The sequence below is a fragment of the Culex quinquefasciatus genome, chromosome 2 (assembly GCF_015732765.1).
Source record: "Culex quinquefasciatus strain JHB chromosome 2, VPISU_Cqui_1.0_pri_paternal, whole genome shotgun sequence".
In the NCBI taxonomy this organism is placed as follows: domain Eukaryota; kingdom Metazoa; phylum Arthropoda; class Insecta; order Diptera; family Culicidae; genus Culex; species Culex quinquefasciatus.
In genome coordinates, this window is record NC_051862.1 from 179,517,083 (window position 1) to 179,534,803 (window position 17,721).

Below are 17,721 nucleotides of genomic sequence, written 5' to 3' on the forward strand. Positions count from 1 at the left end.
TGGAGTACAATTACAGTTTGTTATATAATCCAACTATATGTTAAACGATTGGTACAAAAATTTCAACTTTTATCAAGTAAATTGATCACAGTCGATTCCTCTGGATGATAGAGAACCTTCAACACCCCACTTCTCCTCAGATTATCAGAAAACTCCCCAAAAGAAGAAAAATGTTACGAGGGCTCATGAAATTGACTTTCACTATTCCAGAAAAAGTAGGCATGCTGTTCTTACCATACACCAAAAATATGTGTACTACATGGTGGACTATTACTGTTCACTATAAAATGAGTCAATTGTTTGGACTACTTGGACTTATCGAAAAATACTTGCCCCCGAGCTTGCTCCTTCTAACACAACATGTCACCAAAACCACTGAAAAACCACCAACAGATATAGATCAATCGGATAAGGCGGCAGCAGTTCGGCAGCAACGTAAATAACATCACATATAATGGCGGTAAACATTCACCAACTATCGATAGAACTTAAAAATCAAATTTGATTATATCCGAAGTAGTTATCACAACAATTGTAGGGTTCATTTTTGCGGTCTTTTTTAAAGTGTCGGCAAAGTAGTGTCGGTAAAGTAGTTTTTCAGAAACTATATAGGAATAGTCAATTTTGGGCAATGACTATTTGACGTAAAATCCAAGTTTATAAAAATATTTACATATGTATGAAAACCTCATATAGTTTTCTGCCTAACAACTAATTTCTCATATAGTAAAATCGACCAAAACTATTTTGGGAATGGAATTAATGGTTTGATATATCGTACATATATAGTTGGGTTACAATTTAATGAATAGTAGAGACCATTTGATAAATAGTTGAGTAACTATTTGTCATAAAGTAGTTATATAGTTCATGACTATGCGGGAAGCCTTATTAATTATTTTTATTTTTTTTTTATTATTTATTTTCACATTTTGAAATATTTTTACGCTTCTGGCAGCCCTTTCGTCATCTCAACCCACATACTTTTTGCACTGGGTTTCTTATTTTTTTTCTCTCTCTCTCCTCTAACGGTTTTCGCGCGCTTTTTCCCGTCCATTCCGCGCATCCGGCAACTTTGCAAATCCCGTCGTAGTTTGTCCCGGTGACCCAGTTCCGAGCTTGAAAAAATGTCCACCGCTCGTGACATCCTGCAGAAGCTGCTACGCAGTCCCAAGCCTCGAAAAAAGTCCGACCTGCTTAACCAGCGGGAGTACAACCTGCTGGCGTAAGTTTTTGAAAATTCTTTCCTCGACGAAGTTCCTGGAACCAATTTTTATTTTTTGCAGGGCCACCTCCTTCGAGCAGTTCCTCGCCGAGAACTTCAATGAGGACCAGCTGGGGAAACTGTGCGCCGCCGAGATGGAGCAGCTGCACTTCCACTACACGGAGCTGGAGAAAAAGTCCGAACGGACTAGGAAGAAGATCCGCGAGAAGGCGTCCAAGGGAACCAAGGGACCAGCCCGGGTGGTGGTCCGAAACGTGCCGGCCGCGACGGTATCCGCGTCGAGTATTGTGAGGGCGGTTCCGCAGGAAGTTGTTCCGGAGGTGGAGAACGTTGAGAACACGGCTGAGGGCGATGGACGAGGAGAAGTTCAGGTTGAGGAGTTGAATGTATCGCTGGGGCGAATTGATTTGTCCCGGGCGATGGCTCCGCCGGAGTTGTTGTTGGAGGAACCTGAGGTGGTGCCTTTGGTGGAACTGGCTGAGATTGATTTGGGACCGCCGGGAGATGCGGGGGCGTTCTTCGGCGCAACCGCTCCAATGCCGATGGATGATCCGCAGGTGCGGGAGCAGGTTCTGAGCGAGTTTCCAAGCCTTCGACGGCCGCAGATTGACCGCCGGTACGAAGATATTGACGAAGAGTTGAACGCTCGGTTGATGCCGCCGCCGAACGTACCTGGGGTGTCCGGGATCAGTTCCAGCACGCCGATCTCGACCGATCCTAAGCTGCGACGTCGAGCATTGGGGGCAATCGATTTGAGTTCTATCAGACATCAAACGGCGGCAGCGGTTGACGCACTACTGCGGAGTGACGAGAGTTCGCCACAGGTTACGGCCGGGGAGACTGCGGCGCCATCGATTGAAACAGTCGAACCGGAAATTCCCAGCATTCCACAAACATCCGAGGAACAAACTTCATCCAACGTCGATTCTGCACTTCCTACATCAACCGAGATCAGCAGCGAACCACCTCCAGAATCGATGCAGGTCGAACCAGCTCCGGAACTCCTTCCAGAACCCATCCCGGACATTCAACCGCCGCCAACTCCACAAGCCCGACCTCAACCCGCTCCATCAGAAGTTCCCTCCTCAACTTCGTCCTCTTCCACCGAACGTCCCATACCGACAACGCGTGGCCCCATCAGCCGAATCCGCCGCGTTCCCGAGTACAACCCGGACAACCTGGTCATCAGGTTCCAAACGCGCACCACGTTCCCGCTCGGCCACGACGACGACGACTCCGATGCCAGCATGTTCGACACCGATCAACAGCTGATCGAACGCCTGCTCCAGCTGCGAGCCGCCCGGGATGCCGCGGACAACGTCGCCCAACGCCAGGTCCCGCAAGTGGTCACGGACGACCAGCAACCGTCGCTGCGGGACATTAGCACCGGTGCGGCCTACGCGGACATCAGCTCGATTCGGGAGCAACCGTCGGCGGGTGGGGCGCAGCTGCAGACGTCGTCCGGGGCGTTGTACCCGATTCCGGAGCGGCCGCAGGTTGAGGAGCGCGAGGAGTTGGCGCTGCGCAAGTCGCTGGAGCTGGTGCCGACGCGGACGACGCCGGCGATGGGCGACAGCATGGAGCTGAGGATGAGCGGGAAGCGAGTCGATTCGCTGCTCGAACCTGTTCTCGGTGAGTTTGGTTAGGGTATTGAAAGGGCAATTACGAACTTAATTTTTGTCGTAGATGTACCGAACCTGGAGGCGCCGCAAATTGTGATAACTGCTGAAACGGTCCAAGAACAACCGGCGGTGGCTGTGATCAGACCTCCAATCGTGGAAATGCCACTGGAAGAGGTAAGGATTTGTGTTTGTACAGTTTGAGTGCGCATTCTTAACTATTTTACACTAGATCCCACCATTTTTGCCGGTGCCTGAAGTTCATCCGACGACGGCAGATGGCCAGCGGCCAAAGGAACGCCCCCGAGAAGATCCGGAACAGGCTGCTGCGAGCAAGCGTGATGATCAGGTAAGTGTTACAATTTTTGGGGGTTACGACCTATTGCTTGTTACGGTGGTTATGGACTTCTTAGATGACCTGGGTAGTCTACCGTACTCGCTGAAGTTATGCGGGTAAGATTCGGGATCAAATTCCACAGAACTTTTGCTTGTTACTGCGGTTGATATCAAAAACTGGATTTCAGGACTCTTTGGAGGACCCAGAACATCCCAAAAGTTCTCCACATAGTCCATAGTGATGCCAAATGGTCCGGGGGACATCACTTAATATTCGCAATGTTTTGAAAAAAAAAAACAATTTAATGAAAAAAACATTTTTTAAAATATTTATCCGTCAACTATGGCCTTTTGAAATGTTATCTCCACGTCATTTAAAAGTCTTGAAATATTTCACGCGAAACATTTCAATCGCGTTGGCATTCAAATTTGAATCTGTCAAGTTTCAAACCACGTGCTTCCTGAACCAATCAAATTTCAAACCTTTCCCCTCAACCGATCCGAAAATGTCCCGCAACCAGCTCAGGCAACCCACCCCGATCGTGCGTCCCGTTTCCGATCGCGCCTCCTCCACCCTGGAAGACCCCCAAAATCCGCACTCGGAGCACCGCTGGGCTCCCCCAAAACCCGTCCTCCAAAACCTGTCCCGGCTGAGCAACTCCCCGATCGGAACCAGCTCAGAACCTCAACCTTCGACGCCCAACTTCAAGTCGCTGATCAGCGAATTCCTTGGCACTGGCAAGCCCCAAACTTCGAATCCGTCCACTTCCGCGATCAAGTTTCAGTTCAAAACCGCATCGAGCACCGGCCTGCCGCCGCTTCCGGACGAGTCGGTTTTCCCGAAAGACGGCTACGAAGAAAACGGTCAGCTCTTTGCAGAGGAGACCGACGTCGAGGAAATTCCGGATACGTCCTCCCCCAAGCCGACGACGAGCTTCATGGATCTGGTTCCAAAGTCCCCGTTTCAGTCGCAGCGCAACCCGATGCCTTGTCCGTCGGCGCCGAAGGTTCCGAGGCTTGCGGTACCGGTTGATCGGATGCCCTCGGATGAAATCTCCCAGCAGGTCGAGCGAGCGTTGAAAGAGTGCGGATTTGAGGAGGGAACGCAGAAGGAGGAGCAGCAGCCACCCACGCGCAAATCCTTCACGCAGGACATTGTGACTGGGCTGCTGAACTCTCAGTCGGACTTTTTTGAGACGCAGACGGGAAAGGGACGGGAGGAGGTTCCGCCGGTTAAGACGTTCAGTTCCGTCGGAACAATGACTGATTTTGAGGAATTCTCTGACGATCGGGGTTCGCCTTTGCTGGTTGAAAATTTTGCTCGACAGAAGAGGTCGCTGCAGGCGATTGTGGCCAATTTGAACCGTTCCAACGAGGCCATCGTCAAATTTATGACCCAAATGCAGAGATCTTGCTCCAAGACGAACTTTAACGCCAGACAGAATCACTAAACTTTGTTTTTTCTTCTTTATTTCCAGAAATTCGTTGAAGTAAGTATACTCATTACCAAATTCCTAAATTTCCAGCTTATTCCACAACTTCCCACCTCGCATTCCAGCTCCTAAAACTGTACCTCGACATCAACCACGCGGCCAAGACCACCCACCACGGGACGCTTTCCGTGGAGCACCTGGAGGTGCTCGAGTGTGCCCCGCGGACCAAGCTCAGCTGCTGCAAGCTGTTCGCGAGGCTGCTGGAGCTGAAGCGGTATGGGTTGATCGAGACCGGCGTCGACGAGCGCGGCCGGATCCGGTCCGTGACGGTGAAGGGCTGAGGTTGATTGTAATTTTTTTAATTTGATTTTTAATTTGTTCATTTGTACACACTTTTGTTTGTAAAATATCTAAAATAAATCAATAATTAATATAACAATTTTCACAGCCATTTAAAATGATTCAAATTAAACTAACAAATTTATAAATATCGTCCGAACTTCCCCATGCCTGCTTGCATCACTTTCATAAAATTCAAAGTTGGCCATGACGCGCCTTGGTATATTTTGACAGTTTATCAGCACTGTTTGCAATTTATCAAAAGTTAAAGAAGAATAAAAATCGTCTGATCGTCTAAAAGATAAATCATGGTGATTGTTTTAAAATTTAGTATGAGATACACTGAAACCGTCAGATGGGCTTAACAACTTCGATATAATAGAATAATTGTCTACCGAGCCGAACCAGCGTCTATGGCTGAAAGGCTCGTTAATAAAGACAACTAACTAACTAGAATAATTGTCTTAGGCATTCGTCAATCTCAAAGAACAGTCGATTTAAAAGCTAAGCCTGGAACCGAGAGTCGAAAAGCCCGAAATCGACACTCATGTAAATGAATTTTTATAGAATCTTGAGGATGATTCAAATCCTTGATCGAATATTCGGTTGTAGACATTTAAAGTTGTAACACGAGATCACAAGTCAAGATTCGAAGATATTGTTCATATGTTAGGTAAGTCGGTTATCTACAAATACACACTTGAAGAAACAGCGATTTAAAAAAAATAAGTATGAGAGACATTGAAACCGCTGAATGGGCTTAACAACTTCGATATAATAGAATAAATTTATTTGGCATTCGTCAATCTCAAAGGACAGTCGATTTAAATGCTAAGTTTGGACACGGGAATCAAAAAGTAGAAATCGTCACAATTTTTAGGCATCAAATCGAAACGAAAACTGTACCTCAAAAGCGCCGTATGGCACAAAATATTCGTTAAATTTTCGTTATGAACCAGAACGGAAACCTAAATTTGGTTTGTTTCGGCGAAAGAAGTATCCTAGTTCACGGAATTAAGTTTTTGAACTTTTAAAATCAGACAAAATAAGGCGAAGATGAAGTCCGCAATTGAGAGGTAGGGCCCTTCGACCTTTGACAATGACTTTTCGGATAACATAAATCAAAACGACCAGCAATTTCTTTGAGTTTTGAGAGATATACACATATACTTTCTGATTTTCCTTGGTTTTTCTCCTGATAACTGCTGTTTGAGTTGAGTGAGTGGGCGTGTATGTGTGAAAGAATGTTGTTCAGTAGCTGTTTGATCTGTACATCGTAGAGAGAATGTGTTGTCTTGGTGTGTGAGTGTGTTGGTGCAATGTTGCTCGTTAGTCTTATAAGAAGAGTTACACAAATTTTCAAAAACACTTATGCGAAAGTTTTTTTTGTTTGTCTGTGGGATTTTTTGTTGTAAATACTCGTGAAGTTTTTTTTATTTTGTAAGAAAAAATCGTGCGTCTCAGTATGTAAGTGTGCGAGTTTATTTGGTTGCGTTCAAAAAGTTGTTTTTTCTTGTAAGAGTGTGTGTGTGTTTGTCATTGTTTTGCGCGTCTTGTTTAGTGTTAGATCTCTGTGGCACCATATCCCGATTACACGTTGTGAGTGTGTGTAACCCATAACTTAGGCCAAAGAAGCAAGTGTTTTTTTTTTCTAGCGTTAGCGTTAGCGTTGCAGTATGTTGTTAGTCGATGCTTTTGGTTTGTCGCCACACGTTCGGCCAAGGTCCTAGAAAGTTCAAAGGACTCGCTGTTTTGGTTTTGGAACAGTTTTTCGACTTTCTAGCACGTTGGACGATTTGTGATAGGGTGTGTGCGACAAGTTCGTTTGTTTTTTTCTTTGCTTTGATGTTTTGGTATTCGTTTTCAGCCTGATCGGACTGATTTTTTTTCTTTGTGTGCTTTGCTCTTGTGTAATTTTGATTTCATCGAATGGAAATATTTGTTATTCTCTCTTCACTTTGATTGTAACGTTTTGTTGTTTACGATATGTCTATTTTGTGTGTGTTTTAAACTTGAAAACACTTTGCCTTCAGTCGAGAATGTTGAACTCTTATAAATGGTTGAAAATGAAGGAAGTGAAAGTTGTGATATGCATCGTGTTGCTTTTCCTTTTGTTTTTACTTTCCTTGTGTACTATTGGATAATTTAACCATAACTTCTTCAGGGCATGTTGCTCTTTCTCTCTTGCTCCAATGTTTGATTTTCATTTGTTGCCTTTAGAGATACTCTTGTTCAGTTGTATTTTTTAGATTATATATATTAGTATATACTTAACATACGATAAGTAAATGCCTCAGCCAATATGATATATTGTTGTTAAGTGTGTTTTGTTATGTCCTAGGCTTAGTTGCTAGCTTGTTTAAACCTATTATCTCATTAATTTTTAATATAACGATATGTTTCTTTGCATAAGAACCGATTATATCAGTATAATATCTGTGACTCTTCAATTTGCTGTCCCGTCCACTATCTTCACACATTTTTCTCCCAAGTGGACGTTGAAAGGATCTGCGTAAACATAGTTTGTAGTTCTAGATGGTATCGCACACGTGGCGGCGGTTGTTTGTTAGCGAAAAACAATTATTAGCAAAAGTCCGAAGTATATTTAGTACGAGCGTTTCGCCTGCATCGCGGCAAACTGATGCGCAATAATGGAACAAAGTGTGTAAACAACGCTGGTTTGCGTCCAATAAATTCCGCCACGTCATCGATCAGCCTTGATGTCTGGCGTGTTGGTGTGCTGACCACAGTTAAAATGAGTTTTACTGCGAAGAGACCCCCCCAGGGGGCCGGCAAACCGCCGAACGTTGCCTACATTTAGGCGTTATCATCATTTTCAGGGGTGGGGGAAGCTGTGATTGCGAACAAATTCGATCAGTGTCGAATTGAGTTAGGATATCGCCTCTTTTCGTGACTTTAAGAGAAAATTTTAAGACATTTTATCGCAATTTGAGTAATTTTCGCTGAACAACCGCCGACGTCGAAATATTTCTTTCTCTCTGGTGTATTGTATAGAATTTTGTCTTGAATTTTAAAGTGTTTTTTGTTGTTGAAAGGGGAACGGGAACGACAAGATTATTGATGAGGAAGCCTTTGAATAGTTCGTAAATCTTTTCATTCCTTAAGTGTTTTTAATCCTTCTCGCTTAAATGGAGGGGTTTGTCGGAAAAGTTTACTCTTTTGTTTTTGTTACACGCTATGCTTAACACTTACACTTGTTGCTTGTCTTGATAAAAAGGAAAAAAATGCTTCAATTTAATTGTTATCTGCAAGGACAATAAGGACATTGATTGATATGTATTAGTTTTCATTTTCATAGTGTCTCTGTGTGGATGTCGTCTGCTTTTGTCTTTGTTTTTTTTAACCTCCTTTTATCATATAATCTCTCTAAACTACGGGGTACCACAACGAGTGAAAACTTTCTTAAAGTTTGTCAGTACACAGTAAATACATGGTTTGGATTTTTGCTTTGCCGTTTGCTGTCCAAGTCAGGCAAAAACAACCAACTCTGCTAGGGTTTTTTTTAAAGGTGTGATTTTTGTTTAAAGACTCTTGCTTCTCATCATCAATATGTATAATATGTATATAGTTTAACGGGTCACTCTCTGCCAACTTATTGGTGCGCACTTCACATATTTTTCTTCACATCCCTGCCTGGTAGAAGCCTCTCCCTAACTATTCAACTTGGTAACTCGGATAAAACGCGGAAAATAAAGGTTTAAAATGTCTGTTCAACTATGGAAAACCGAACCAGTTGCGGCCTGCAGCAGCTGCAACGCTGTACACTACTTTTGATTAAATGTCATTTGTTTGGTTTTGTTCTGTTCTGGTTTTTGGGGGGCCGTTTGATTTTTCCTTGTAGCGGAATCCATCCGCCATCTTGTTTTTGGTTAGTCGGTTTTTGGGCTTAAACTTCCGCTAGATTAGGCGCAGCTGCTGCTTAGTGCTTGTTGTAGATGATTCGTTTCTCGCCGGCGGTGTGCTCGATTTCGTGTTTGACCTGGGAGGGAAAAGAGGGTTTGATTTTTAAATTATTGTAACACTAGAACATTTCTCTGAATCTGCGGACAATGATTATTTTTGTATTTTTTTTATTTAGAAGAAACATTGTAGAAAAAGACTCATTTTTGCGGAGGTTGTACATCAGTATCCATTGGTCCAATCCAAGGGTCTCGATTTTCAGTTCAATGAACAGAAACCACTCACTCATCGCCTATCCATTCGTCGTCTATTCTAACCCGCTAGCATTCATGAGCGAATGATACTCGCAAGCAGCCAGCGAGTGGCCCGAACTGTTCACTCAGCGAACAAATACATCGTGAAAATTTTTGCCTACTCCGTCGCTCGACGACACTCACACACTACCATGCTCAGCCAAGAGCCATTCTCACAAAATGCCAGCTCGGCAGTCTTTTTGTCTTCACGCCCTCAGTTTGCCATCCTTTTGATTTTTCTTGGTGGAAGTTTCTTTGAAAGGTGTCTATAATGTTATGAAATCAAAATAAATGCACAATTTAATTGATAACCTTGATTTTAGGCAACCCAAATCAATGAGTATAACGCAGCGATCACAGAAAAATGTTTTCAGTTCTGAGTGATCGGTGACGTTCGGCCTGCCTGAGCCGTTTGGAGACTGAGCCGATCAGAGAGAGAGGAGAGTAGAAGAGAGAGTGTTCGGGAGCGAATGGTGTGAAAGTGACAAACAGTAGGAATTCATCAGGGCAGTATCGCGTCGCCTGCTATTTGTGCTCGCGAATGGAGTGGTTGATTTTGAGCAATCAAGACCCTTGGTCCAATCTACAATGGTTTGATACAAATATTAGAGGAAATTCTCTGATCTTATCGAGAAAACATACTTTCAGAGATGGTCAAGCTTGGTCATGACATCTACGAGTAAAAATGTCACGAATTTAACAAAAAAATAATTTTCAGTGGCTATAATTTGAAAATGGTTCACGTTATAGAAATTTCTGCAAGTACTTTTTGATTGCAAATTTGATTTTACATCTAAACATAAAGTCTCTTTTTCCACGATTTTTCTAAAATCATGATTTTTTGGAAAAAGTGCCAACACTGATAAATGCATTTCGACCAACTTGAGCCATAGCTCAAAAGATAGCAGTTTGGCCTTTGTATGGACAACTTGTATGGAGAAAGATGCAAAATGTCCTTGCTGACGGTTTACATAATGAACAATTTCCCAAAAAATAAACAAATTTATTGAAAATTGATATTCTCGTATTTTTTATTTTATGAAATTTTGCGTCTTCTTTTCTATCACCAAAAATTCAAAAAATAAAAATAAAAAATACGAGAATATCAATTTTCAATAAATTTGTTTATTTTTGGGAAATTGTTCATTATGTAAACCGTCAGCAAGGATTACTCATGGGCTAGAGGGTTGGATTGGGCATGATAAATTTCTTTAAAAATACTCATTAAATCGATTCTAAAATGACTCAAACTAATTTTTCAATTTACATTATAAATATTCAGAAAACTTGACTAATTTTGACAAGTTGATTTTTTTTTCATTCGGAAGAAGAAAACAATTTGCTTTTATCGTCACATTTTTAAAGATATTTTTCAATATTTAGCTTGAGCTTTAAATAGTTTTGTTTTTTAATTTGTAGTTTTTTTTTCAAATTTTTCTTATGTTTTTGCTATTTTATCTATCTTTAAAAGTAAATAGGGGAAAGTGGGGCAAGACGACCATATGGGGCAAGAGGAACAATCGCTCGTACGATCGTTTTTCTTACAATTTCCAATGTTTCCAATATGAGGAATTGTTACTAGCAATGCAATTAGTTAATTCTACTACCACATAACCGCCAAAATGACGTAAACGCCACGGGACACAAGATTTTCAAATCCTTTGTTTTCTTATAACATTTGGAAAGCCCAAAATAAGACTTAGGGCTCGTTTTAAGGCTCATTTTATCAAGCTGCTATTTTTCCTAGATCAGTAGTGTCCCAACCAATGATTAGCACCTATTATAAAGTATGATTTATCATTTGGTTATTTTTGTTTAGAGCTTTTGAAAAACTTTGTTCAGGTGGGGCATGTGTACCATATGGATTTTAGATATGGACAAAATTACGAATTGCTGCAACAACATATTTTATTGGGAAATAAATGCTTAAAAGTACCGTAAAACGGGGTGACTTTGATAGCCGGGGTCACTTTGATAGCTTTGAGATTTGTCCGCAAAATGAAGAGTACTAATTAAATACGTACGGAATGGCTTGGAATCATACTGACCGTGGTAGAGAAGTACTCAAAGTACCTCAAGAAGAACTTTTTTTTTACATTTTGAAAAGTTTAAAAAGTTAGTTAACTTTTATTAAGAAAATGGTGATAAAAGGAATTATTTTAAACTTCTCAAAGTTTCATGATTTTCTCTATGAACATGATTTTGAATCGGAAAATGGAATGCATTTTCGGATTCTTTGGACAATTTTCCACTAGGAGAAGGTAAAATAATTTTGTAAATATTAAATAATATGTGTTTTTGAAACATTATTCAAAAAAATCTCCAAATTTATAGGCAACTTCAGTTGAACAAATTTCATATAAAATGTGAAAACTTGTGATTTGTGCTTCAAATTCAGTTTAAAATGCAATATAAATCGATAATTTCATGAACAATACTAGGTTGAACGAATTTCAGGCCAAATTCCGATTTTTCAAAATTTTACCTAAAATTTATATGTATTTTGTTAAAAAGCTTCAAAACTTAGTTAACTAAATATAAACATTGATTTTTTTCTTTAATCCTATAACAGCAACCTTAGTGATGGTAAATTTAACCTAAAAATAAAATTTGAATACATTTAATCTGATTTTAACAAGAAAAACTATGACTATCAAAGTCACCCGGAATTTAAAATGAGAATTTTTACGTAACTATTTTTCTAAACATTATAGAAAAAAACTTATTTCAGAAATAGTGCATCGACTTTGTCTGGCCTACCCCAGTACATGTTTTAAAAATAATAATCTTGTGAAAAACCTTTCCAGTTGGGAAATATTCCAAAAATAAATTGAAATCCTATCAAAGTCACCCCGGTTTACGGTACTTAAAACTGATAAACAATTTTTAAAATCTTTGTCCCTACAAAATATGCATTGTTCCTCTTGCCCCAACGTGTTGTTGGTCTTGCCCCATTAGTTGAAAAGAACGTACGAAAAATCAAAAATTTAAAATCAGCTTTTTGTAGTAAAAAACTGGTTCTATCAAAGTCTTAGTCAAGACCTGGAATAAGATGATTATCAAACAATCCGACTGATTTATTTAAGTTTTTAATGGGTTTTAACGAGCATTTCCTTAGCTTGTTACACTTACCCCACCTTCCCCTGAAAAAAATAATTTAGAAAAAAAAACAATTTTTTTTATTATTTTTTCACAAAAGGTTAAATTCCTAAAAAATATGAATATTTTTTTTCTTTAATTTTATTATGGTTTTAGAGAACAAAAAGGCACTTTTGAGCTAAAGAAAATTAAGGAATTATTTTTTCAAGAAGGATACGCCTTTTAAAAAAAATCATCGATCGAATATCTTTTGCTGAAATTTCCAGAGTTTTTTTAAACCGCTGTGAGTCATCGGTATTAAGTTTATAACATGTAAAACTGGATTTTTTTTGTCAAAAAAGCTTTTTTAAAATTTCCTTGAGAATTAGGTATTCGTTTCATATTAAGTGATGTAACAATTTAAATTCATTGTATTTTTCCTTTCAATTTTCAACAGTTTACATTTTTAGGTATTGGTTTAAGGAAATTAGGTAGTACTTTTCACGGGATAACCAGGTCTCAGCACCGAAAATGACCTAATACAAATAATTTTATGAAAAAAGCCAGAAATGTCCAGAATTAATAAAAAATTCAATTTGATTTTTCAAAATTAACATAAAAATTTTGCCACACCATAACATCTATTTATGTCCCTATGAAAGATTAAAATTACATGATGCATGCATTAAAAATTAATCACAATTACAAACAGTTGATTGCACGCCAACCACAATTACGGCCATTTTCGTTCAACCATAATTTTCAGCACTCTTTACGAGCACCATCAACAACACAAAAAAAATAATCATGCCCCACGATTGCATTTTGATTTACCGCCGTGAAAAGTGCTTTTCCATCGCACTCGAGTACACACCAAATAAACCACAATATTTGAGTATTTTCCCCCACCCCCTACTCCACTCAAGCCCAATTCGATTCCAGTTCTGGCCATCCCACTTCAATTTACATTTCATAATCGACAAAATTCACTCACCTGATCAGCAGCAACAGTTCCAATGCAGAGCAGAGGGTCCTTGAAGTACGAGCAAACCTGATGGGAAAAAGTTTTCGGAGAAGAAGAAAACGACGAAAAGGTGAGATCCAATAGAATAAATTTACCTTCAATAATAACAAGTGTGCACAATTGGATGGTGGGTGGAGTGGACGATATCGTAACAATCGATCCAATTCTTCCTCTTTTGATTTCGCTTTTGGGAAATTTGATGAATTTGGGGTACAAGAGGATCAATTGTTGAAAAAAGAAATTAAAGAATAATTTGAAGCTGTTTTTGAATAAAATATTTATGAAAAATTAAATATGAATGTTTGATTAATTCTTGCAAAGAATAATTTGCAAAATATTGAAATTCTTCAATTCAACCATAATTTTTCTTCCACCCTCCACCATGTTTGCACAAACATAAACCAACAGACTCATAATCACCACATGTGTGTGTACGAGTACGTGTGTTCGGGCTCCACTTACCTTGCGGGCCACTTGTCGATGTCTTCTCTGCACCTGGCAGCAAAGTCCTCTGCGAAAATAAACGGGGAAGAAGAAAGAGAGAAAATAATCAATACAAAGGACAAACTTTTCCGTAATTTGTCAGAGGAAGGAGGAAATTGCTGCTCTTGAATTCATTAGGCCCCTCATTGTCTGCCTCTTTGTATTCTCATTCATATGATACAACTTTTGTCGTATCGTGTAAATGAAAAAGGCAAACATCGTGTCGCGAAATTGAACATAATTGAGATCAACACAATACAATCGAAAGGAATCGTTTTAGCAGTTTATTTTTGAACATTAGGGCGGTTCTTTTAATTATCTAGAGCAATATTTTTCACGATACCATGGGTCTCCATCAACTTATAAAAATCTTAAATATTTTCAAATGTATTCAACGATGTAACCCAAAACAAAAACAAGAATCCTCTCAAGAGAAGCTGATTTCTAAAAAAAGAACAGCAAATCAATCCCCCAGGGTCTTGTTACCCTGGCGCGACGCTACACGTTCTGTAATGCCGGAAGATCGACTACGGGCTTTAGAAAGAAGAGAAGGTTATCATTTCTGAAAGCTTTAGCTCGTTTATGGTAATGGTTATTTGCATTAAAACCCATCATAATCCTTCGGTTAAGAGCATTCACGTTGTTGAGAAAATCGTCCAAACCTGCGTCAACGGGGAAAATGATTGTTTGAGGATGTGGAATTAAAAGTTTTTAAAGTTGAATTCAATTGATATTTACGGCATTTTGTAATTGTTTTGCTCGCTATTTTCCGTTGATTGACCACAGGGGGCTACTCGTGAATGAAGAAGATAATCGACAGTTAAATTTCTCCCTGTGGAGGGTTGCTTTCATTAGTAATCATCGTTTCCATCAGCTACGAATGTTGAACGGATGATGTTGTTTTAAATGCTTTAGAATTTAATCAAGCAAATGGATTTCCACTATCTTTTCACAATGAAAAGTTAAATGAATCTTTTGATGTTGAATGATTAACATCTTTTGAATATTTTATTCAGGTAAAAAAAAATTCAATTAGTTAAGGTTTTGCACGGCTCGGTTTTGCACTGCCCCGGTTTTGATTCGTTCAGCTGCCCAGCATGGCCCAGTGTTTAACTGAAGCACATAGCTTATGGGATTTTGGCTATAAGGGAGACATTGACTATAATCCTATGAAAACTCCATACATCAAATAGACACATTCTTCGGCAATGTACACCTTAGGATGAAATTTTGAAAAGCGTGTATGAGCTATTTGGATATTTTCCCTCAATTCTAGACTACTTGAAGCTTCAAAAAACATGGTTTTTATTAATTGATCATTTGAATATCATTATGTACAAGTTGGTTAAGTTATGCATCAATTCGTGATAAAATCATCGTTTTAAAGCATTTTTCTAAAAACTCCTGGTTTTCAGCGAAATAAAATCTAAAAATTATTCTTTTGATTGCATTTTGTAGGTTTTTAGATGTACTAAACGGAAATGTAATGGATTTGCAGTTTATCTTAAGTTAAGTATTTTTTCAAACTAGTGTAAGTTTACCATTTTATTGCGTTGCAACGTCACAAAAAAGGGACAGTTGTTTATGCCAACAGAAAACTAAACATTCAATCATTTTGATATTTTGGATGCTCTTTGTACTTGGAAAGAGCTTTCAAATGCAACCTAGAGCGACTAAATTGGTTGTCTAGATCTAAAGTTACAACAGGTTTAAGTTTGCGTTGCAACGTCACGAAATTTTAAATCATGTTGGTCACATGGCAAAAAAGGTGTATGCGTAGTTGGTTGTTGAAGATAAAAGGATATTAAATATTATATATTTTTATATAATGTTTCCGAGCATATATACAGAAGAATTGTACATGGCTTATTCACAAATTCCGTCACGTAAGTTTGTTTACTCAAAAAAAAAAGGTATTTTATGAAACTTGTTGAACAAATCAAAATAGACCGATGTTCACAAGGGGGAAGAATTCTAAAACATTCAAAAAAGTAATCACGTGGTTACTGGATGGCCCCTTTATGATAAACTGATTTACATGAGGGTTCATTCTAATACAACGCAACGATTTTTTTTATCCCACAACCTTATGTAGGCCAAATTACAGTAAAATTCACTAAACAAAAAAATCACTTGATTCAATTGTTTTTTTTAGAAACTTTTGTTACTTTGTTGTTGGATGAACCCTTGCCTAAATAAGTTGTATGCAACGTTTAGTTGTTCGCAATTAAAAATGTTATGTTGCGCAGGTACAGTTTTATTATTTCTAACATGGGCGGGCCAATCAATTCACATGTCCTTGTACTGTCTATTAATGTCTTATAATAAAATCTTGACCTACAGTTGTTCAAACTAACAAAAATTATGATTTATTTTGAAACTAAAATTTCGTGACGTTGCAACGCAACGAGAAACCCTGTTTTCAAAAACAGAGCGTTGCAACGTCACGAAATGTAAGTGGTCTTTTAAAATCGAGGTTTGATTTTTTTGAAAAACTAATGATTGCATTCGATTTGTTGGTCAATTTTACATTAAAAATGGAAGAAGAACTCAAAATTTGCCGTTTTACAGAGCAGAGTTATTGGCAAAACATGAATTGGGTCAGGATTGAGAAAAAGTCACGCGTTGCAACGTCACGCTACATATTCTACTCTCAAAAATAGAATATTCGATTAAAATAATGTTTCAACACTGTTTCTTATAGGTAATTTTATGCCCTTTCCGAATCTGTAATAACATATTTACGTTTTCTTTGTATTTTTTGAGTTACAGCCGAAAAACTGAAAAAAGAAAAGTCAAAGCGTTGCAACGTCACGGCGGAATGTGTCTATAGTGTTTTGGAATCAGCAGGATCCATTGCAGTTATAATTACATGCAAATTTTCACAAAAATACAAATTTTTCCTGTATTTTGAAAATGCAATATTTCTCGAAAAAATATTCAAAATTATTGTTATCACAATATGGGTATCAAATAATCTGTATTTTTTCATACATTTCGAATGCATTTTTTTTAAATACTCATATTTTCACAAAACTACGTTTTTACGAAAAAATACTCAAAATTTCAGTTTTTAACAATATGGGTATCAAATGATCTGGATATTTTCATGCATTTGAAAAGCAATAACACATCTTTTAAAAAATACTAAAAATTTTCACAAACTTGTTTTTTAATGCAAAAAATGGGTATTTGCAAAGTTGCATAACTTTCGAAATGTATGAAAAACCCGATTAGGCTGGTACAAATTTTATTTAAAGTTTTTGTCTCCCCACCCTTCAAAGTTGATCAGAAAAATAAGGGGGCAAAATTTTTTTTTTCTAAAAACTTTTTTATTTCAATGAACATTTAAGTACAATCAGTTGAAATCAATTCAAAATGCATTCCCCTGCTTTTAGAATCATTTTGAGCATGCTTGGATTTATTTGAAAATCTTATGAATTTTTAAAAATTTTCGATGTTTATTATCGCAAAAAGTTTTTTTTTCGCTAAAATCTTTGAAAAATATTTGCAGCGGCTTTTTTTGATACCCATATTGTTAAAAACGAAAAAATTTAGTAATTTTTGTGAAAAATTCTTGTAATTTAAAAAAATGTTGTTTTAATTTTTGAAATTTATCAAAAATTCCGAACATTTGATACCAATATTGTAAAAAATTGTTTTTTTTTTCCGTTTTTTTAAATACGTAGTTTTGTGAAAATTATGAGGATTTAAAAAAAATTGTTATTTCTATTGAAATGTATGAAAAAATCCCGATCTTTTGATGCTCATATTGCGAAAAACTCAAATTTTGAGTATTTTTACGGAAATACTTAGTTTTGTTAAAATGTTGAGTATTTAAAAAAAAAAATACCTTCGAAATGTATGAAAAATTCCCGATCGTTTGATACCCATATTGTAAAACACTGAAATTTTTAATATATTTTCAAAAATACGTAGTTTTATGATAGTTTTGAGTATTGAAAAAAAA

The 17,721-nt window shown here is 38.1% G+C and overlaps 2 protein-coding genes across 3 annotated transcripts in view; one reads left to right on the forward strand and one right to left on the reverse strand.

The window, feature by feature from the left end:
- LOC119766424 (calphotin-like) overlaps positions 1 to 4,954 on the forward strand; it is a 40,014-nt gene extending 35,060 nt beyond the window's left edge. Inside the window, exons 3-8 of the mRNA XM_038250960.1 lie at positions 1,094 to 1,225; positions 1,287 to 2,857; positions 2,912 to 3,021; positions 3,077 to 3,193; positions 4,659 to 4,670; positions 4,739 to 4,954. Of these exons, the coding sequence (XP_038106888.1) occupies positions 1,128 to 1,225; positions 1,287 to 2,857; positions 2,912 to 3,021; positions 3,077 to 3,193; positions 4,659 to 4,670; positions 4,739 to 4,954 (2,124 nt within the window). The 5' untranslated portion in view covers positions 1,094 to 1,127. The remainder of the gene's footprint in view (positions 1 to 1,093; positions 1,226 to 1,286; positions 2,858 to 2,911; positions 3,022 to 3,076; positions 3,194 to 4,658; positions 4,671 to 4,738) is intronic.
- Positions 4,955 to 6,093: 1,139 nt separating this feature from the next.
- Positions 6,094 to 17,721, reverse strand: part of LOC6036990 (prohormone-3) — a 66,886-nt gene continuing 55,258 nt past the window's right edge. For both annotated transcript variants that reach the window (XM_038252751.1, XM_038252750.1), the window contains exons 5-7: positions 13,731 to 13,779; positions 13,239 to 13,295; positions 6,094 to 8,952 (exon numbers count right to left, since the gene is read on the reverse strand). In XM_038252751.1, the coding sequence (XP_038108679.1) occupies positions 8,893 to 8,952; positions 13,239 to 13,295; positions 13,731 to 13,779 (166 nt within the window). In that variant the 3' untranslated portion in view covers positions 6,094 to 8,892. The remainder of the gene's footprint in view (positions 8,953 to 13,238; positions 13,296 to 13,730; positions 13,780 to 17,721) is intronic.